The following is a 22,950-nucleotide window of genomic DNA, read 5'->3' as shown; positions in this document are numbered from 1 at the left end:
GGCTCTCTTCCTAATGACCAAGAGTAATTTCCAGCCTCCTAAATTGAAAGATAAACTCAAGTGGTAGGACGCCACCTCGTTCACGATTTCCCACTTTGATCAATGCTCTCTTGTTACAGACCCACAATATTAACCTTTTTGTCTTGCTCTCTGTGTCTTCTTCTCTCTCTGCTGGACAAACAGGACAAATAACTTCCACCATTTTGTCAAACTAGCCCTGACCAAGAACCCAAAGAAGAGGCCCACCGCTGAGAAGCTGCTGCAGGTGAGCTAGTAAACAACATATTTACAATTCTTTGAAATAAACAAGTTGGATAAAGTTACACATCTCAAGTATTTTGTTATGTAATGGATACAAGCCAGATTAGATTCCCTCCGTACATCTGGTGGCACATCGCTCTGTAACCTTGTCTCGCACATCTTACAGTTCTTGTCTAATAAGTGGATTCCCTTTTATATTCCACTCTGATGAGCTGCTGCATCTTATCTGAATGACTCCTTTTTTTTTTTTTCTTTCATTCCATGAGACGTCTCATAAAAATAGTAAAGCTATCAGGTGACTGGGGCAGATATAAGTGTGTGCTTCAGGTGGGAAAAAGTTATTATACATTAGCTGCAGCGAAACAATGGAAGACAGGCTATAAATGTAGACATACTTAATCACTACCTGTTATTGGCACTAGTGCTGAAACAATTAGTCATCAATTAATCTCAGTCAAAGATAATGGGTTTCACAACGCTGGTTATCTGCTTTCTTCTTGCTTCAGACTTTGTGCGTTCACATGACATGTCATGTGACTCTTCTGCTGCACAAAATGTACCAATCGTGATCCGCCTGCTTTGGTCAGAGGAACAGGTTGTCATCATGGAAAGCTGTAAAATTTATAAAAAATAGCAGTTAAAAGTGCTGCTCTTGCAAATCATGCAATGCTGGTAGAAAACATTCAATCTTGTGTTGATATATTTATCTTATCAGTCAGTGCAAACATCTATTTCTAACATGGCAGCTGCACTTTAGAGCTCTTAAACTTTATATATGTAAACATGAAGTGTATTTTGGTCAGACACAGTCCCATAATGAATAACATCACTTTAATTATTGGCCAAATCAAATTAAAATATTGTTACTGACTGATTATTCTCTGTGATAAATACCAACAGACTGATCAGTTTTCCAGTCTGTGTTCTATTACCAGCAGTGCTAAATGGACTTGGCAGCTAATTAAGACCAAACGTAAAAACACCTTTATGCATACAGTGTGTGAAACTGTAATTGTACGGCTTTGTTCGGTGTCGATCACTAATGTACTGCTCACCAGGTTTGCGGATATAACACATTCCCTCAGCTGAGAATCTATACCGCTGAGAGAAAATTCTTAGGAAATGTCTTGTTTAAAGGGAGACACTTCTTAGAGCCAAATTAATTATAAAATTCTGAACATAACCATCTTTGGACCAGGTTAGCTGTGCAGCATGTGTTACCATGGTGACCTAGCAGGTTTACAGAGAGCATGACATTAACAACTCTGACTTAAGGCTCAACATACCTCTGATGCTTTCCCCACTTCACCATTACAACCGTTAAAAGTTCAGGTTATTAATGTGTTTTTTTAACACTCTAATCGACTCCCTCTTTCTCTCTTTTCTGTCTTCCAGCACCCGTTTGTGTCGCAGCCTCTGAGCAGGACGCTGGCCATCGAGCTGCTGGACAAAGCCAACAACCCCGACCACAGCACCTACAACGACTTCGACGACGACGACCCCGAGCCTGAGGTAACCACTGACCTTCTCAGGAGGTGTTTCGCAGGATCTTTTCTTCCCCCCCTAAATCGCGTCTCTCTGTCTCCTCTTCCGTTAAATCCCTTCTCTATCTAACCACCATTCCACTCGGTCCTTCCTTTCCTCGGCACATGTGACTCATCTTTCTGCTCTTTGTCTTTCCCCTTCTCCTTCTTTCTCCTCCCTCCGTTTCCTCTGTCGCCTCCCTTCTCCTATTTGTTTCTCATTTCACTTTTCTTGAGGTTCGGTTTCCTCTTCTTTTCCTCCTTGTAGCACTTCTCCTTTCTCTCTCCGCCTTTCTCCTCTCTTTCTGTCTCCTTTCCTTGTTTTCTCTTGTCCTCTTGTCTCCCTCCCTCCGTTCTCTATCTCCTCCTCCTCCTCAGTTTAAGTACAGGGGTCATTTCCTACCCATAAGCCCCGGCGCTCGACGCGCACCCCGTTTTGCGGCCCGTAGGAAGGTACCAGCGTCGGCTGCAGTGTGTCTGCAGTGATGTCATTCTAACACAAACCGTTGTGCCAGTTGTTTTTTCGCTCGGAGGAGGACGACAGAACTGAATGAATAGATTTCCTTTCAATTCAGCGTCTGCTGGCGTTGTCATGGAAGTTGGCATCGGCATGTGACATTCAGGCAGTTGACGGATTACCAGGGCTGTTGCATAATTAGTTTGACATGCCAGTGAGCATGTGTAACGTTCGTGCTTTTGTTTTGCACCTCAGCTGATTTTATATCCTCAGTTTTCTCTGTTAAAAATGACAGAATCAACCAGTTTTGTACCACTTCAGTGACGTGTCCTTAAAGGTTAGAAGTCATAAAGTGGATGAAAACTTACAGAAGAGGGACAGAAACGAATATATTGCTCTTAAACTAGTTGAACGTCTTCACAACACAGTATAGGTTTTGATTTATACCACAATTTTATAGGACTTTATGCCCGCGAACTAGACGAGATGCTTAAAGTTTGGGCATAATAAAGAAGATACTTGTTGAATTTATTGATTTGACAATTGTTTTTATGGTTTCTATGTAGTTTAAATGTACATCACAGCTTCAGCGACACACAAAAGCGATATCGCTTGCTTCCATGACAACATCAGCGAGATTATTTGGCAGCCACAATAGCCAAACCGAAGCAGATCAGTGAGTAATATCACCTAATCTCATCTCAATTCATTCCAGTTCTGCGGCAGCCAGCTGGGACGATAAAGAAATGAACGTCTGGGTTTATAAAGATGGCTTCCAGGGCATCACAATGTCACGCGCCCGAGAATATCGCATCCCAAACCACATCCAGGTCTAATGCATTTGCGAACCCACAGTGTCGCCATTATAGCTCGTTTCTTATTCACACAAGCGGCGGTTTTGACTTTGAAAATGAAAACCTCGATTCTGCAGTTCAGGAAGCTATTGGAAATCAATGACACGTGTAATCCCATCAAGCAGTCCAGACGGTTTAATATAGTTCTGGGGATTGTTTCTCCGTTTGGTGGTTTGGAAATGCTGCGTACATTTGCACTCACGGAAGCCATCTTCATCTACCTTTGCCTTTGCAGTTACTAACTTCAGGATGTGTGTTACAAGAATGGCATTGGAGGTGTTTTTTTTTGCATTGACAGATTTATCAGTAGGTCTAAGCTACGAATGTGGCTTTGATGGACGCATTTGGTTTGTCTTTTCCAGCGCTTTACGAGCATGGTTTGAGGTTGCTGTGTTTTTTTAAACTTTTCTATGATCTTAAGATCGAATGCTTGAGGCATGAAGTCAGTTTTAAATCTTTGGAAATAAAGCATCACTGTACAAACTGCCGCGGTTTAATTTGCAAAGTAGCATGAAACAGTAAATAAGCTGGATGACAAAGAGCCAGCATCATGTTTAGCGGTTGACTTGGGAGCAGGTCAGTGGATTGTGTTTTGAGGTTGTGGGTTTTACCATAAATGTCACCTATAATTAAACAAAACATGTGTCTGAGGTACTGGAAAACACTCACAGACTCCACCAGGAGTATCAGGAGCTTACAGGGGTCTCGGTGAGGCGACACGCAGATCGAAGCGTCGACGTCGTTGCCAGGGAAGGTTTTGTGTTTTCCTCCGGCTCTGTTGTTATGTTTTGGTCGTGTCGTTGCAGTGCGCGGCTGCCTGTTTTGCTGTGTCATCAAATCCCACCCACAGGAAATAGCAGAGGGATTATGGTTTTTTTTAAACCTATTGTAATCTTCTCGGGTCCTGTGTCGACCACGACGCTGTGTGTAATCTTTGAACAGCTTTTTTTTTTGACTGTGTGCGTCTCCTTCTCTTTCCTGATAGTCTCCGGTCTCTGTTCCCCATCGCATCCGCTCCACCAGCAGGAGCACCAGAGAAGGAAAGACACTGTCTGAGATTAACTGTGAGTCCCCACAACACAGACAAATACATTCAGGTTTGGAAAGTCTGACTCTATATATATATATATATATCTCCCCAACTCATATGTTCCCTGTTTTCCTGTCTGTCTGTCTCTTTCTTTATCCCTCTCAGTTGGTCAGGTGAAGTTTGATCCTCCACTGAGGAAGGAGACAGAACCCCATCATGAACCGGTGAGTCATTAGACGTCGCGTTTGTTTACATGTGTGCGAATGAGATTTGTGTGATTGTCATTTCACCAATACCAGCATGGCTGATCCTTACCCAATCAGTCCTTTTCAATCTGTGTCGAACCGAACATGAAGCCCATCCACACAGTTCACTTTGAAGTGTTTGAATATTTAGTAGCTTTTAGAGTATTTCGATCCCCATCCCTGTCAGTCGTCGAACGTTAGGAAGCATCTTGTGTGACTAGTTTGCTCAAAATTAGGCAGACTTGGTTCAATAATAGAAGAACACCAGTGACAGAAAGAATATTGTAAATGCAGGTTTTATAGAAACCGTCTGATTGCTTTTCCACTTGGTTTTTTAGATCAGAGGTGAGGTTAAATCAGTGTAGGAATTCTGGCCATATCCTACTGGAGGAGACTCTGGTACCACCTAAATGCATGCTGGTGAGATTATGTGTCCCAAATGGTCTAGAGTACTTCCTTGTCCTTCTGTAAATGCTGAAGGTGTGAGGCCAGAGTCGAAATAATGGAGAGACTTAAAGAATCCTGAATAGGAATTTATGGGAGGATTCCATAATGCCAGAGATGGCAGTTACAGATGTTCCATCCATCGCCCCAGAAACCCCGTCGTCTGCTTTATCGTGTCTTTGCATTGACTCATACAGTCATGAAACCGTGCGCATGTGTAGTAGAGGTATAACTTCCGGAAGAACATGCTTTTTAAACCTTATTTTGGGCCAAAGTCGCCAAACTTTTGAAGCGTTTTTTTGTGATTTTTGAGAGTTGTATCTGTACATACTCTTTATGTCATGGTGACCATTAAAACTTCACTTATGGCTCTCGACTCCTTCATTTAGATAGATGTCTTGTCTCATTAGCCCAAAAATACCTGCCTGATGGTGTTGCCAAGTTAGCTTCTGAGTGGCAAGACTTGCCTATATTTCCTTTAGTGTGTCTCTATAGAGCAGGGATCTCCAACTCTGGTCCTCTTGAGCTACTGTCCTGCACGTTTTAGATGTTTCCCTTCTGGAACACACCTGACTCACATTAATGGATCTCCAGCAGCTTGTTGTCAAGTTCTACACAAGTCTCTTAATGATCCATTAATGATCTATTGCATTATGGAAACATCCAAAACCTGCAGGACAGTAGCTCACGAGGACCGGAGTTGGAGATCCCTGGTGTAGAGTTACACCTGAGCGATTTTGCCTCTTGCCTCGTGACCCAGACCTGGGCCTTTTGAACAATAAACGGAGGCTGTATGGATGCATTTGCATGAAAACATAACAGCATCATACCTGTATATGCCATAGTCACTGCCTGACAGCCAAAAGGCAGCCGTGACACATTAGCTGTATAGCCATAGTGTCTCCTTGTATATAAGCATCAGTGATCACGTATCCCCCTGGATGCACTCGCTACGATCTTCGACAGATTAGATAGATTTAGAACTGCAGACAATGGATCCCTACTTCTTGCTAGCGCGAACATTGTTTGATTATGTTGGCCAGATTTTAGCTTTGTTGTTCGGTTTTCTTCAAAAACTCAACTCTAGCTTTTAAAATGCGTCTTGGTTGAGCCATGCTTGCTTGGTACACTGACTTTTTATGTTAGACACTAAAGCTGATTGTGCTATTGTCAGATGAAAGTTGCTAGTGGACGGATGGGGATGGCGCAGGGTTCAGGCACCATCACAATGTGTTGTTAGTCCTCCCTCACTTTTTTGCCTTCCTCTGCACTTTCCCTTTTAACACACCCCCTCTCTTTAAATTGAAATTCACCCCAAGATCAAATGAAATCCTTCTCCTGCCCTCTGTCTCTTTATCCATTTAGATCATCAAACATAATCACCAGTGTAGGTCTTTGTAGCGTCCATCAGCAATCATCCCGACGTCCTTCGATTTCTCTTCTTAAAGACGTAACAGCATGTGTTCTCTTTGGCTTTTAGCTCTCAGAGGTTGATCCATACGGGACTGTGCTGCTATTTGTAGCATTTTCAAATCAATAAACCACATTTTATATTAATAACGCAACTTTAAAAAGACGAGCAGCTGCATATGATGGCCTTTTTGAGGTATTTATTTTGTAGTCTGGCCAAAAATCAACCATAGTGATACTAATTAAGGTAATAAGTGGTTTTAATTCAAAGAAACACTCCTGAGAATCCAGCTGCCATCACACATGAGCTATTCATTTTGTATTTTTATATGATATATTAATGCAATTTGTTAATGCCTCTCCTCTTGAGTTTTTTGCTGATTTTTAACCCCCATCTGCTCCCATCCATCCCCTCTTCTCTCGAGATTAATACCCCCGTACCCTCCGCCTCTGTCTTGCTGATCCATGATCTTCTAAAAACCTATTTTTGGCTTTAATCCATTTTTCACCCATCGTCCTCCTCTGTCTCTCTCGTTCTCTCTCTCGCCTCCATGTCTCCATTCCTCCCTGTTCCCTCCATCAGTCCAGGTTAATGTATTAACTAAGGTCTCTCTCGCTCTGTCTTGCTGACCAGTGTGATTCTGAGCCCTATCTGGACTGTGTTGAGGAGCTCTACTATACCGCGAGATCTAATCTGGTAGTACTCCTTCTGTCTCTCTCTCTCTCTCTGTCTTCAACCTCTTTCTCTCTCTGTCCACCTATATTGGCCTTTTTTTTTGTTTTTTCATTTTTTTATTTCCAATCTGTCTTCATTTCTAGCCTCATGCCTCCTCTTCCTCTTGCTCGCCATGTATCTGTCTCTGCAGGACGAGCCCTTCTCGTCCCTCCTCTGGCTCTCTTGCCTTCCCGTCGTCTCTGTTACTCGTTCTGTTTTTTTCAGATTCTGTTTTGGCTGCTCGACTTCCGACATGTATTTTTTGTTAATTTTCACAGTGTTGATGCATCTATTCTGGTCCGTCCATCTGTCGCTGTTCATTTTTTTTCTTCTTCTTCGTTTTCCAGCTCTGGCTTTTTTTTCTTTTTTTTTTTTGCTCACTAACTGGTGTTGTAGTCGTCATGGTGATAAGAGTCTTTAGTGATGTTGTTGTTTTCATATATGCATACACATTCACACGCAAACAAACAAACAGAGGAAGGTCGAGGGTCAGATTCAGTTCAGATCGGCGAGGATTTTAAAGACATTCCTACTCAGAACAGCACTCACATCCAGATTTACAGACACACACACTCCACCTTTCAGTGTTTGCTGTATTGTGTGTGATGTTTGCTGGCCATATGTCTGACATCTCTCTCTACAGAATGTGTGTCTCTCTTTTTCTAACCTCTCACATGAGGCCTTGTTCGTATGTGGGAGTGTCTCTGCAGTGTTCATCTCTTTATTTTTTTCATTTTCACTGTCCTCTTGCATGCTTTATGCCATCGTCTCTGGAAATGTTTCTGACACAACGCTGCGTTCACATTGTGGTTTTATGTACAGATGTCACACCAGGTTTTTGTCCACATCGCTCACTGCCTACAGAAATAATAGAACAGAAGTGTGAGCGCTAACTAAACTAGCATCAGCAGCCAAGTACTGCCTGTGTGTTCTGGACACTTCCACCCCGTCGGAGCGCTGCCCCGGGGTGGAAGTGTCCGGCTCATGCACAACTGCACCTGTCAGTTAGGCTGAAATCCAGCGATGCGTAGTGTTCTAACAATACACTAGTTATTATAACAACTATGAACAATAAATATTAACAACTAATGAGCCTTCCAGCATCAAGCCCTCCTTGTATCTCCACCTCCGTCTTGACAATCCGACATAAAAGAAGGTTTTACATTTAGTGTTGGATTATCGAGTCACGACCGTATTTGGGTTGTTGTTGCTGTGATAAAGAGGCTGTAACTTGAAATTATTGATTTTACTTTAGTTCAGGGTGTCACAAGCCAAAATGATTGGGATGCACTTGTTTAAATCTAACTTTATGACAGTTAGGATAAGATACAATAAACCTTTATTAATCCTACAGTGGGAAAATGTGCAGTGTTACAGCAGCAAAGGGTTCAAACATTTAGGGAACATCACTGGAAAATAAAAATAAACAAAAAATATACCTTAGTACAGACTTTTCCCTGTGTAGATATTTAGGTAATAATCAGAAAGAGAAATCCTCTAGATCTGGAAAATAACAGTATTGCACATAGATTCTTCCATGAGTAGAAAAAATTATATTGCAATGAGTGTTTGAATGTACAAAATATTCATAATGCGCAGGTTTAATGTGCTGTTATTAGCAAAAAAACACTTTGTGATGAAAAGAAAACCAGTTTTTTTATGGCTAAATTATCCAGTTGGACCTAATATTTAATTTATTAATGACCATTTTTATTATATCTGTATAAGACAAGATAGAAATGTAGTTAACGTCTAATGATTATGACATCACACACATCAGGCCACAATGTGAGCGCAGCAGGAGTCAACTCTAAACACCTTCAATTACCAATATGTGTCCACTGTGTACATCTGTGAATGTCTGCTGTTATGAATTACACTTTGCTGTTTTATTGTGGGTGTCATTATTTGCAGTAGGCAGCTGTAACTGTCCCCACAGCAGCTACAGCAGCAGCTCCTGCAGTAATTTGGCAACGGGAGAGGGCTGAAGTGGTAGCGGCTAGTCTAAATGTGGTTCACATCGGGCACGATATGCAGCCCTCAAATCATTAGGGCATTTCTAAATGAACCAATAATGAAGTGCTGTGTCACAGGAGTAATGTCATTTGTTTGTCTTCTAGGATTTGCAGCTGGAATATGGCCACGATTCGCCGAGTCTGCTGGGAGGAAACAAGTAAGCCTTCCCTCCTTTTACTGTCGTCGTGTTTTTACTCTGTCATCTCTTCATGTCTTTTCTCTTTCATCAATAGCTACAGATGTCCTAGTTTTGTTTTGTTTTTAGTAAGCTGGATTGAGAGAGTTTATAGACAAACCGAAAGAGCCAGAATGCGAGATGTTGAGAGTTTTCATGCTGCAGGTTTCATGATTTATTCATTATCGCAACTTGAGGATGTTCTGAGTGTTTGTGTGCAGCCTTTCTGCTTACAATTGTGCCTTGTAAGCAGAACGCTCAGGTTCACGTCAGGGCAGCAGAATGCCCTCCACGAAGATTTCACTCCTCAGCAGAAGTTTTTCCTTTCTCACGTTCGTCACATTCCCTCATTTATACCTTCTTTTCATGTGTTCAACCAACAGGAGCCTTCTCAAATCTGTAGAGGAGGAGCTGCAGCAGAGGTGAGTCACAAACCTCTCGCATCTCGATTCACCGAGAGCGTCTCGATCTGCCGGTGTTCTAACCACGCCCACCCATCAGCCAATCATACTTTAACGGCAGGACTAATCGGGCCAATCACACGCAACTAACGCTGCTGTAACGACTCCGGGCTGTCGCCGTTTCTGGATTCTTGCTGGGTTTTATTTTCCCTCTGCGGCTTGCTTCACGCTTTGATGTCATCAGGAAAAGGCTGTGCTTCATGGGGGCTTCCTGCAGAGCATGGCACACACACACACACACACACACACACAACACACACACACGTTCTCATGTGTGCATTCTCACACATGCACGAACATCTATTCAGCCAAAGATGAGTTTCAATCTAGCCGTTACGCTGGCAAGTCTGTGGAGAAATTCTCCTTATTTGCTCAAAAGATGATTGCTATTCCTGTGCTTTGCTACTTTCTACGAGGTAATCCGATCATGACAAATGTGTTTCTTTGAATTCTTTGGTTTAATACAAAGCAAACAAGAGTTTTCACATCTGTGCACACATCGGGTACAAAGTTGTCCCGCAAACAGTCCCTTCAGATCCACGTTGTGCTAAATCCACGTTGTGCTAAAGCCATCAGTGTCTTACTTACAGGAACTAGATATTGTTGTTCAAAGTATTACATCCTCTAAAGTTAAGCTCGTTTTGCTGCTCTTTTAAAAATACAGCGGCTTCAGGTTGAGCTGTTTCCTGGTTTATCTCTTTCTGCCTCCGCCGGTGAGCAGAGGTACAATTAGAGGAGATGACAGTGATCTCTGTGTGATTTTTACATGTTCGTTCGTGTTCCAAAAATGCAGCGTAGTTGTTTGTAGACTAACAGGTAGAACACAGGTTTGCTTCAGTGAATAGATTAGCGTCTGTTGTATGCAGTAATCTTGAGTAAACTGTGGTGAACCCAACCCCTGCTTTCTAAAGGATGAGGTGACTGTTGACAGTATTGTCTTTACACCTTATTGTGTAGCTTATAACACAAGAAATGTATGCAGCATGGAGTTGAAAGCTGTAGCTGTGTGGCATAAATACACACTATATTTACTATGAATGGATGCTTTCAGAATTTAAATACACTCTTGACAACATGTCTGTTATGAAAATAAAGAATAAATCTCTAATAAAAGCAGGTGTTTAAATAACAGGTTAGTCTCAAGAACCAGCAGGGTTACATAAAGAAGTAATAGGCTGGACTGAAAAGGGAAGAAAAATACTCAAGAAGGAGCAAATCGCCTGCTATGTAAAGATGTTTTCATGTTTCTCTTTTCAACAGAAATACTGTGTTTTTACTTTGCTGTTTGTTTGATCAGAGTAAAGCTACTGATACGTCACTTCTGCAGGAGGAGGAATGACAACAGTTTTACACTATTAAATGGTTGGAAAAGTAGAAATTACAAGTGCTGAAACAGTATTTCTGCTAAAAAGAGAAGCTCAGAGTGTAACTGATTAATATGTTTATCAGTAGCGGCTGGTCTATGATATCGATCTGACTGTCTTCAGTTGAGATAGATGAAGGCTGTGGCTAATATATGAGAACTTCCAAGATATAAGTGACAGTTAAACTGCTCTGATTTGACTAATTTAAGGTTAACTGTTGAGGGATGTTCAGATCTGGAAGGCCTGTGTAGGTTCAAACTAGAGTTGGGCGATGCGGTAACGTCTTCTGATTATTATTGGAGGTGTTTGTATGTGCAGTAGTGGACTTTTTAATGAGCTCAATCATGCAAGAACCTGTTGCAAAAAGGAATATAAAGTCACCAATTTGGGTTTTAAAGTGGACGAACTGAAGGAAGTCAGAGAAGGACGCCTGCACTTGTCACTACTAAATAAACAAACAGGGTGAATATGGTCAGAGGGCACGATTTGTCAAATATGATTCATGAATTGACTTTAGTTTTTAGCACTGGTCAGTTGGACAGGAACAATAAAAGGTAGTTTAATAGTTATTTAGTCTCTGTTTAGTGGAAATCAGTGCAACAAGATTATCCACAACATGGCCCATTCCTTTTAGCACATGCTTTAAATTGCACTTTACATGTTGAATATTTGCTGAATTCTCAAACTAGCAGGATAAAATGACAAACAGTCACCCACAACCAAACCACACCAAACCAGTTGTGTCTGGCTGATACAGTCGTCCAGTTTCCCAGCTTTAATTCACACAGTAGAGCTGAAGTTGGAGGTTTCTGGTCGTAGAAGTAAAGCAGCATGTTGCGGCTGCATGTCCTTGGTTCGTTTCATCTCTAGGAAGTTGACAGATTCCCTAATTTTGTCGACCGCAGCGTGAAAATGCAGCTCTACCTTTTGTTCTGTTCAGAGCTCAGGGGTTAGAGGTGGTTCATGAACCGAGCTTCACTCAGCTCTCCCTCCCCTCCTTCCCCTTCTTCGTCCATCCTCCTCTTCCTCCTCCTCCTCCTCTTTCTGTTGTCATCTCCTCCCCCCTTTGCTTGCTCCCCTAATCTCCCCCTCTTACACCCATCCGACCACCACGACTTCTATTCTCCCACCTCTCCCTTACTACTTTCTTCCCCCCCTCCTCTCCTGTCTTCACCTCCTCTCCCAGGGGCCATGTGGCACACTTAGGGGATGATGAGGATGAGGATGATGATGGTGCAGATGATGATGAAACTCACACTCAGTAAGTTCCCTCTCAGTCTTAGAACCCGGAAGCCTCTCCTTCCTCGTCTCAGCATCTCTCGTTCTTTCTCGCCCCGCCCTTGTTTCGAACGGCGGGGAAGGACGAGGATGAGGACGGGGAGGAAGGCTTCCTGTCTTCGCCCACAGTTTCATCTACGCAGCACACTCCCACCATCACGCCACATACGCCACCTGTGTTTGTGTGTCCACCGCCTGTGTGTTCTCCATGCTGTCACTGCTGTCTGGTGTGAAGTGTTGAAGCTACTAACAGTAACCCTCACCAAGAGGCTGGTCGTACAGGTTATAGTCATGCATTTCTACTTTGCTCTCCGTCTATTCCTACAGTAGGAGATGTGAAATAGATGCTGGAGTTAGAGACAGAGGGTTAAACTTGGGTAAAAACCACAGACTCCATGTAAACAAAGCTACATGTCAGATCCTGGAAAGTGGCAGCAGTTTAACGTATCTGTGCAACATGAGGTCTGAGTTCTCTTTGATTCCTTAGATAACTGGTCCTCATGACCTTGCCATCTTATTTGCTGTTGTCTTGTTTTGTTCTCCACTTCGCGTCGCCATCTGTGTGCCTCCTTGCTGTGTGTGTGTTTGTGTGTGTGTGTGTGTGTGTGTGTGTGTGTGTGTGTGTTGCGCCCTCACGCTGCCTTCTGTCTTCTCCTGCCTCTATAAAACTGTAAATCTGGCGTCCAGCCTCTTCCCTTATTGTGTAAAAGCCAAATGTCTGCGGCAGGCCAGAGTGCTCTTTCTAGACAAAGATTTTCCAGCGCCGTCAGAAAAAAGGGCCTTCTGTGCTTTTATGTTTCAGGGGTTTTTTTGGGCTTGTTCACAGTGACAGTGATTAGAACAACTGAGGAAACCTGAATTTCTAAAGTGATTGCAGCCAGTTATACTGTACAAGCTGATTTTTTAGGACATAAAGGCAACAGCCAATGTAAATGTGAGATAAAGAATCAACTTCTTCAAACATTTCTCCTTAAATGTTCAGACTATAAGGCTAAAAACTTGAACAATGCTGGCTAGGTTGTTAAAACGGCTGAACAGTTCATCAAAATATGGTTAAAATCACAACAAGTCGCTGAAGCTGTACTTTTCCTCTTAAGATAAAATCACAACAAACTATTTTAAATGAAGTTTGTGGTTCTACAGAGACGCCTCAGCGTATAAATCATATCCTCTCGACATAAGAAACGTGGTTATTTGGTACAGACTGCAGCAGAAATCCCCATCCTGTGTGATAAACACAGTAGTTAAAGTGGGTTTGCAGATTGCAGATGATTTTTTTTGCATATTATTCAGCTGTAACACGTCCTTCTGATAAATCCTAAATATGTTTTGATCCTGCTGCTGAAAATGTTCTTTTCTATTCATCAACTGTCCAGTAGGAATTACTAAAACATTACCTGCAGTGTGGTTCATAACTCTGTCACACATAACGCCACAAAAATGCTTTTTCAGAAAGTTTTCATGGACATGTTTTGTTTGCATTTGCCAACTCTTAGGTTGTAGGTGTAGAATCAGTAGATGTAGAGCATACTATACTACAAATTTAGATGCTTTTCTGCACCTTAGTGCCCTTAAATGTTCTCCCAAAAAAGGCTGTTTGTCATGTACCTACTTTTCCAGTGCAGCGTTTCTATTCTCCCTCTAACCAGCTCCTGGTTTAGACGAAGCATCAGACTGTAGCTTCCAGCCCTGAATGTGTGAACTGTGTCAGCTCCACATCAGTTCTTATCAATACAGTTTACATCTAAGCTTCTCCGAGGGCCTTTGTGTGTCTGTCTGTCTCCTGCCATTCAACTGTGTTTGTTTCCACTGTGATTGGCTCTGTCCGTGTTGACGTGTGCTCCGATTGGTTCTCTGTCTCTCATTCATTAACAAACGCTGCGAGTCTCTGCGAACGTAGCGCTGATTGAAATGTTAATTCTCTCTTTTTTTAAAGGTGTGAACAGGCGATTGAAGTCTCTTAATTCAAATGAGAATAATAACTCAAAAGCTCAATAATAATAGAATATAGTGTGTAACATATTTTAACAACAACAGCTTTACGTGTGACTGTAGCCAGTATCAGCGCTACCATCCTCAGAGACTCTACACGTGCTCCTCCTGTGGTTTCTCTTCTGTACCGCTCAGTCTCACTTTAGTGGTTAACCTTTTAAGCCAGTCACCACATGTCTGTCTCAGTGTAAAGTACTCTCAGGCTATGGTTGTATCTGTCATTTCAGCATTTCTTTTAACATCTGGATGAAGAGGAACGCTTCCACATATCTTTCAGTCTAAATAAATATGAGTAAGACTTTGTTGGAAAAGTGTAGATACTAAAATATGGGATCCTGATTAAATTTGTTGTGTAAAATTAAAGCAAAAAGTGCTTTAAAATGACAGGTCAAACCATAGCCTCTGTGTTTATATGTTGGCAAGTGTGTTTATTGGTTTTAATTTATTTTTTGAGTGTCTTATTTCACATTTTCTGGCTTCTCCTTTTAGTAAATCAAGCACTATCATGAGGCCAAAGGTCCCGCCGCCACTTCCTCCAAAGGTAACCGAATGTGTCTATTAGCCACGGACGCATTTTTAAGTTTTAAATCATTTTACCGCCCAGAACATGAAAATCAAGCTGACTCTTTGTCCCTTTATCTGCAGCCCAAGTCCATCTGTTCGTCCCAACCGCAGCCTCAGCAGCAAAAACTGGACGATAGCCAATCGCACAGCGAGGACGATGGCGGAGGGGGAGGGACCATCAAACGCTGTCCGGTCCCGGAGACGCCGAGCCCCGCCAAGCCCGCCTCCAACGTGCCCCCGCGGCCGCCGCCCCCGAAGCTGCCGCCCCACCGCCGCAGCAGCCTAGGTAACGAGAGCCCGAAGCGCAAAGACGTCGAACACTCTGCCCCAGAGGATGATGGGAGCTTTAGGCATTTCTGGGAGTGGCTCCACACGCCTCACACAGAGGAGGAGCTGGAGGAGGCGTGGGAGGTGCTGAAGGAGGTGAAAGAGGAGCAGGAAAAAGAGGAGGAAAAGGAAGAGAGTAAGAGCAGCCGATTGGTAGACGGGTAGTGTCCGCAGACCCTCTCGTCCGTCCCCCCTACCCCCGCGATTGGTTGTGTGGTCTCCCATTAGTCAATCCTTGTAGTCTGATTGATTTCTTTGTTCCATAAGTCCATTAACAATAATGCTTTTTAATTTTTTTTGTTTGTAGTTTCCTTCCGTCCATCAGCTCCCGCTCAATATAATTGTTTGTCTCCAAAGTCATTTTTGTGAAGGCTGATTGGTTGTTCAATCAATCAGAAGCTGCTACCACTCCCCCTCGCTTCCTAGGAGGAAGAAAGAAGAGGAGAAAACATTGTCCTGGCTCATAGACATGAACGATACAGGAAGAGTTGTAGTGGGCTCTGAGATTGGTTCAAGAAAACATTCTGCACCTCGTCACAGTGTGCCGATGTTTGGATTCACTTGATTCAATTTGGTGTCTCTTGTCCAATTTAGCAACATCGCAAATGCAAACTGAACAACTGGATAAACAAACAAATCAAAATGAGTTTTTAGTTCCTTCATAAGTAAAGTTCAGACGAGATCCACTCACCAGAAACCCGTTCCTGTATGACTGGAGCCTGTACAGGTCATTTCCAGTGTCTTAAACATGCTTTTTATCTTATATTTCATTACTTCTATTCCCAGTTAATTTCAGGACTGAATAATTGGAATAAATATGCAGCTTTGGTCTCGCTCTCTCTTGAGAAGGAGATATTTGAAATTTAAGATTAATTCTAGTGAGAAGTCCAGTCCTGCTGAAATGCTCCTTTAAGCCTTCAGGTGGATCCGCACTGTGTTGGCAGAGGAGTTTTGTTTTCTCTCTCAAGTTACAGGGACACTCAACTCTAAAAAAAAAACAACTATTTTATCAGCCAAGTCAAACTTTCCAATAACAGAGTAGAGCGTTCAGATCCGCTGAGCTGAACATGAATCAGAACTGAACTCCGTCCAGCAGGTGAAATGTGACGAATCCACTCCGTCCTTCGCTCACGACTCTATTTGATCCTCTGTATTCTTCCTGCTAGCCTCCCTCCTTCCCTCCCTCTCTGCTCCCGGTAGTTTGTTGTTTTCTTTTCTTTCACTGTTTGATTCTTCTCTTCGTCTTTACGGCTCCGATTGTTTCTCATTAAAACCAACGATGTTTATGTGTGAGTGAGCTTTGAATACATGCCGCAGTGAAGTCAGTTTTCTCTTTACATTCACAGCTTTCTGTCCTTTAAACCAGCGGTGCTCAAACTGGGGGGTCGGGACCCACATGGGGGTCACAAGATGATTTCAGGGGGTCACCAGATCTTTGTAAAAAAAAAAAAAAAGAAGAAGAAAATTCATTCATTCATTTAAAAGAAAATGAACGTTAAGAGACTAATCTGTGGAATTAACACATTAGTTTTTAACGCATTAATGCTTAAACAACAAAGTTATTACTCGTGAGACATTAAAAGTTCTAATTGGGGCGTCACAAACACAAACTTTCGTTATCTTGGGGGTCAAACAGTTTGAGAACCGCTGCTTTAAACGTTCACTCTCTCTCTCAGTGTCGCTCAAACGCTCTGAGCTGCTCTCTGTGTTGCTGTCGTTTGTTGTCGTAGGTAATGGGCTGAACTCTCCCCACAATGGCGAGAGGGACAGTCCAGCAGAGCGGCAGTCCACCATGCCCCCTAGTGTCCCCATACGGAAAGACAAGAAGGATGTAGTTCCGGTAAGCAGGCGCCAGTGCAAGCCTCCACACAGAATGTATGAACATTCATAACTCTGTGGGGCAGATGGGAAAGGCCAGACCCTCTGTTAAATGTATGTTTTGGTATTTTTGTGAAAATGGAGAATAAAAGGGTCATTTTGTTATAGCAGCCAGAAGTGTGTGTAAAATCCACAGTGTTCAACCTCTATGCATGTTTAGTGGCATCATTACGTTTATCTTCAGATTCTTTATTCCTTTCTGGTCAAATTACAGAAACTTTTGTTTTTTTCTGTTTCTTAATGCGTGTTTGTCTTTGCCTCAGAAGCCAATCAGCAACGGTCTCCCTCCAACACCCAAAGTTCATGTGAGTCTCTTTTTGCGTCACTTATTTTCAAAATTCTCGTTTTATTCAACAAAAGATATCAACGTTAACGTGAACAGAGTCCCTGACATCACAGGAAAAAGCATTCTTATGCTCACTTCCCACTGTTTTGACCTTTAATTAAAGTTTTCAGTTTGTTATCCTCCCAAAAATTGAATTCAGGTGCAAAATTTAATTTTATTATTTCTTTATCATGTGTGATATTACTTCAGTTTGATTGTCAGCATTTGTTTTTAATGTTATTATTGTTTTAGTAATGTATCACACTTACATCGTATTGGTTTCTACTTTTAGACACTTCATGTCTTATGTCAATGTTTTGCTTTTTAATTCATATATAAGACTTTTCTTTGGGATTAATGAAGTTTTATCCTAACTTTTCTTACTTTATATTAAATTAGAACACCAGATACTTTGCTCAGCACAAAGCAAACAGTCCATGAGAAATACAATTTGTAGCTCAGCAGTGTTTTGTTCACCACATCGAGCATTTCAGCCTCAATTAATCGTCAAAATACAGCAAAATAATCCTCTAAAAGTTTGTCTTATCCCCCTTTTTTTCGTGCTCTTCACCCACTTGCAGATGGGTGCGTGTTTCTCCAAGGTGTTCAACGGCTGTCCTCTGAAGATCCACTGCGCCACTTCATGGATCAACCCCGACACCAGAGGTAACCCGAAGGAAAACAGATTTATAGAAGGATGGATACGTCTTTAGTTCTTTTGCCAAATAGAACCACAACGTCTCTTTTCTGGGTTGTCTGATGTGAGCTGCTGCTTTGCAATGTTTGTGTGTTTCAGACCAGTATTTGATATTCGGAGCCGAAGAGGGAATCTACACGTTAAACCTCAACGAGCTGCACGAGACAACGATGGAGCAGGTGAGGCTACAGATCATGAGCATCTTAAGTTAACAGCAATATGCTGCATCAGAACGTTATTATTTTGGTTCCTACTTTTACTGTTACATGTGAGAAATTCCTAAATTGTGACTTTCTTAAATAGAAAACTTGTATTTGAAGTCATTTTATCGAGTTCTGTTTCACCATAATGCTCATTTAATGTGTTCTCTCTGTACTTTGTGTGCAGCTCTTCCCTCGGCGGTGTACCTGGCTATACGTCATGAACAATTGTCTTCTTTCCATATCTGGTGAGTTGTGACATTACTCTCGTCTTCACCAGAACGTGATCTCAATCATTGATTTTGCGTCAGTCATCTTGTTAACAGGTTAAATCTTGTACCTTACGTCAGTATCGTTCCAGCCGCTAACCCTCTCCTCTGTCCTCCGCTCTGGCGTATTGTGTTCCAGGAAAAGCCTCCCAGCTGTACTCCCATAGTCTGAGCGGTCTGTTTGAACAGGCCCGACAGTTACAGAAGTTGCCCGTAGCCATTCCCACACACAAGCTGCCTGATAAGATGATTCCCAGGTAACTGCAACCAGGACGGCAAAGCTGTCGATCGTTTGCAAACTCTTATTTTCTTATGTTTGAGCTGCTTGATCGAGTGAATTTTAATACGTCTGTTTACTTCACTGTCTAACAAAACAGTTGTGTCAGTTTCAGTTTATTTCTGTAGAATCAGCGTAACTTAATGTCAGCTTTAACACAGTGGTTTTGTTCATGGGTGACACATTTCTGTTTGGTTTTTTTTGTCTGATTGTAGGAAGTTTGCTGTGTCCAATAAAATTCCAGACACTAAAGGGTGCCAAAAGTGCTGCGTAGGTGAGTTTATAGAGAAGAAATTTGTAATCTCCTATGGGAAAATATGCAGAATATTACTGTAAGCACTTAGACAGGCAGTGCTTAGCAACAGTAATGTGTTTTTTGCTTTTACAAGATGTAAACATGTCACTGGGCATATTGAATTTAATGCACACATAAACCAAGGAGCAGAAGTCCCTGACACCCGATGTTGTCTCCCCGCAGTTCGTAACCCGTACACAGGCCATAAGTACCTGTGTGGAGCCTTCCAGTCCAGCGTCATGCTGTTGGAGTGGGTCGAGTCCATGCAGAAGTTCATGCTCATCAAGGTCACTCTCTTCAAAACTCCTCGTTTGTGTTTACATGTTTGCTTTCATAACTCATGTATTAGAAAAAAAAAATCCAAGAAACAAAATAAAAACACACACAGGCACATTTTCATAATGCTGGAATTTTTTTAAATGGTAAAACATTTCAAAATATTATATTTAAGCTCTTAAGATTGTTAAAATGTCAGTTTGAGGCTGCGACCTGCTCCAGACTTCACTCTTACAGGTTCATCTGTGGTTTTCAGGAGATTTAAAATCAGACTAATTTGGAGTCGGGCGGCACGATTATCTGCCAAAATAATAATAATGACAGTAACTTTGATCAGTATTGAGATCAGAGTTATTTCTCATGATTATTTATTGTTTTTTAAAGAGAGAATATTTTCTTTGTTTTCACTTCCATGTTGTGCTGCATTGCTGCACAAATTGTTGCATCAAATTAAAACTTAAAACAATAATTATTCAGTGCATCTGCAAGAAGCAAAATTCTGACTAGAATTGTACCCGAACAGCTTCATCTGTTGAACATCTGGTTATCAGTTGATACTGCAATGTACGGATGTTCATTAAATGCATCACCTGCAGGCTTCAGTAGATTCTAGCTGGGTATTTGTGCGTAGAGAAGCCTCTAGTCTCCTACTCGGTTACTGCAGCATCCCGGCAGGTGTTTGACCAAAAATGACTTTAAAAAGAGTGAAAAAGAACGTTAGAGGTTTCTAAAGATTTGTCCCGGTTTATACCAAGTGATTTTAGTGAATATTTATAAGCAGAACATTTTAAATATCGATGTTGCAGTCAGCGTTCACAACCAGAAACATGGTGATCAATGCACAATTAATTTTTCAGATGTGATTTGTAGCTTTCTTATTTCTAAATGTCCATTTACACACTACACTAATCAGTTATTCCTCAGACAGCAGCAGACAGACTTCTAACACGTCTCTCTCTCTTCGTTCATCCGACAGAACATCGACTTCCCGTTGCCGTGTCCGTTGGAGGTCTTCGAGATGTTGGTGGTCCCGGAGCAGACCTACCCTCTGATCTGCGTGGCGGTCAGCAAAGGAACCGAACTCAACCAGGTGGTCCGGTTCGGCACCGTCAACCCCAACTCTACCTCCTCCTGGTTCACAGAAGCGGGTGAGGATAACAGGACTGACTTTGACGTTGGTGGTTACAACATAAAGGCCAAACTAACACTGAATTAATCTTCCTCCTGCAGACACGCCACAGACGTGTGTGATCCACGTCACTCAGCTAGAGAGAGACACTATCCTCGTCTGCCTCGACAGTGAGTAACTCAGACACATTTGCATTTTGCAGCTTCGACTGTTAGAATGTGGGAGCTTTTCCGACAGCTTTACCCGGGCGTCACTCCGCTCTTTGTTCCCCGTCTCTCTCCACAGGATGTATAAAGATCGTGAACCTCCAGGGCCGGTTGAAATCCAGCAGAAAGTTGTCAGCTGAGCTCACCTTCAACTTCCAGATTGAATCCATAGGTGAAGGAGGAAAACAATATTTTACATCACAAAGTACTACTTAGTGTGGAAACGGGGCTGCATGTAGAACCAAAAGGTCATGAACTGAGAAAAATGAGGGGAAATTGAATCGACCTTTAAGTGGATGTGCACAAGCTTATCTGTAATCCATAAACAAGCAGTTATCTTTTTGTTTTTATTTGTTTTTTTTTTTACAGTTTGCCTCCAAGACAGTGTTCTGGCCTTCTGGAGACACGGCATGCAGGGACGGAGTTTCAAGACCAACGAGGTGAGATCGATACCGAGCGTGTCTGTACGAGCGTGTGTGAATGCTCAGAGGAAGAAAACGCACCTTAACGTGGCCTTTAGAGGTTCACCTCCAGGCATCGCGGCAACTTATTTAATCTCTGACTATAATAGGATTTTGGTTTCTACTGTTGAATTCCTAAAATGGAAGCGGACGAGCAGAGGTGGATGTAGGTCAGAAGTGCTCAGATTTAATCCTCACAGGTCCACATGTGATTTGTATTGTATTTCAGAATGACTGGAAATAACAAGACAGCATTTAATCAGCTCACTTAGAACGTTTAGGCAGCGTGCGTTCAGTTTTAATACATTCAAGCCCACTGAGAGGAAGCTCTCTGTTTGCCTGCAGCGAGTTGCATCACTTTGATCTCTGAACTCTGACGTGTGATTCCACCGCAGACGTTGCGTCTCTCGTGGTTTGACCTGCGTGGAACTGAGGCGGACGCGGCTCAGATTTAGTCAAACTTGTGTAGCAGAGAGAGTGACACGCATTCTGCATCTGTGATTTTAGCTCAGAGCAAATTCTCTTGTGTAACATTAAGGCAGCAGCAACAACAACACACAATAGCTCTCCTCAGCGGTTGATGTCGCCATGGCGATGATGTCAACAACAAGGAGATGAGCCACATTAAAAACACCTGCGGGGCTGGATGGCTGTGAGTGCTCTCCAGCTGCAGTGTAAATTCACGTCCAAATAAAAAAACATTCATGAGATACTGTATTTGTTTTATGAACTGTGAGTTGGGTCTGGATTGATCTGTTGTTGGGTTCAATCAAGGTTAAGTAGATGTTTCAGATCTACATAATCAGTAAATGGGTGCAGCGTGGGTTCTCTCTGGGTTCTCGGGCTCCTCCACAAGTCCAAAAACAGGTTGAGGTTTGGGTTAGTCAGCTGGGATAGACTCCAGCCCCCCGCGACCCTAGTGAGGGTTAAGTGGATGGATGGATGGATGGATGGATGGGAAAATCACTAACTGGGACAGTAGAGCGTCACACTCAAGTTTTCTACAACAAATCCAACTAGAATTATCTCAGTACCACAACTCGGTATTGTTTTATTGTCAGAGACTGAGATGAAATGCATGAATTCCCTAAAAAGTGTTTATTCTGAGTCTGTACACACATATCTGATAAATTGATGTGCATACAGGATTTAATGTCCGACTGCAGCCTACAGATTTGTTCAGATCAACTTTAACTTTCTTTAAAAAGTAAACCCACACAATTCATGAAATAAAACTGTTTCAATACAACAAAGAAATCAAGCAATTTCCTCTCAGGGATCAAGAAGTCTTTCTGATTCTGATTCTTAGTGAACAAATGTGCAGCTTAAAAACTTTTCCCGAGGACGTGATGCAACGTGATCTGGCGCGGCACTGCGTTGGCAAATCAAACGCATGTCAAGTCATGAAAGCCAAAACGATTCAAGACTCACTCAGGACATTACGAAGCGTTCTGCAGAGGTTGACCTTGTGATAAACTTCTTGTGAATCTGTTCCTCCGACTGGACGGGAAGTTCTGCTGCTCGTGTCTCTCGGGAGCCTTTAAAGCTCAACATTCATTTCTTCTCCGTTCGCTGGACGTTCACCTCCCCCCACTGTCGCCAAGTGTGTTGACCGACTATAAAGTGTCCTCACATGACTTGTGTTGTGATTTTGCACTGTTTAAATGGATGGACACCTCCACTAATGCAGCCTCTTGCATTTTTGATCCATGAGATGAACCTGTTACCCCCTGCAGTCGTTGCACATTCACTGATTTGACCGCATGGTACCGCTGTAGCTTAAACCGATGCAGCTTCGTCTATATTGCAAGAAATTTGGTT

At 42.4% G+C, this 22,950-nt stretch overlaps 1 protein-coding gene across 1 annotated transcript in view; it reads left to right on the top strand.

The window, feature by feature from the left end:
- The window catches only part of LOC103364906 (mitogen-activated protein kinase kinase kinase kinase 3), a 33,900-nt gene that overhangs the window by 5,406 nt on the left and 5,544 nt on the right, over positions 1–22,950 (top strand). The window contains exons 10-33 of the mRNA XM_008292197.1: positions 1–63; positions 184–265; positions 1,657–1,773; positions 2,163–2,237; positions 4,081–4,159; positions 4,291–4,349; positions 6,859–6,921; positions 9,060–9,112; positions 9,514–9,552; positions 12,142–12,216; positions 14,715–14,766; positions 14,871–15,075; positions 16,847–16,956; positions 17,258–17,299; positions 17,901–17,985; positions 18,116–18,195; positions 18,404–18,464; positions 18,625–18,742; positions 18,978–19,036; positions 19,241–19,344; positions 20,310–20,481; positions 20,564–20,632; positions 20,748–20,840; positions 21,038–21,108. Coding sequence (XP_008290419.1) covers positions 1–63; positions 184–265; positions 1,657–1,773; positions 2,163–2,237; positions 4,081–4,159; positions 4,291–4,349; positions 6,859–6,921; positions 9,060–9,112; positions 9,514–9,552; positions 12,142–12,216; positions 14,715–14,766; positions 14,871–15,075; positions 16,847–16,956; positions 17,258–17,299; positions 17,901–17,985; positions 18,116–18,195; positions 18,404–18,464; positions 18,625–18,742; positions 18,978–19,036; positions 19,241–19,344; positions 20,310–20,481; positions 20,564–20,632; positions 20,748–20,840; positions 21,038–21,108 — 2,026 coding nt within the window. The remainder of the gene's footprint in view (positions 64–183; positions 266–1,656; positions 1,774–2,162; positions 2,238–4,080; positions 4,160–4,290; positions 4,350–6,858; positions 6,922–9,059; positions 9,113–9,513; positions 9,553–12,141; positions 12,217–14,714; positions 14,767–14,870; positions 15,076–16,846; positions 16,957–17,257; positions 17,300–17,900; positions 17,986–18,115; positions 18,196–18,403; positions 18,465–18,624; positions 18,743–18,977; positions 19,037–19,240; positions 19,345–20,309; positions 20,482–20,563; positions 20,633–20,747; positions 20,841–21,037; positions 21,109–22,950) is intronic.

Source organism: Stegastes partitus, unplaced genomic scaffold (genome assembly GCF_000690725.1).
Source record: "Stegastes partitus isolate 25-593 unplaced genomic scaffold, Stegastes_partitus-1.0.2 Scaffold792, whole genome shotgun sequence".
NCBI classification, from domain to species: Eukaryota; Metazoa; Chordata; class Actinopteri; family Pomacentridae; genus Stegastes; species Stegastes partitus.
The sequence above is the reverse complement of the archived record's forward strand: the minus strand, read 5'-3'. Positions and strand labels throughout refer to the sequence as shown.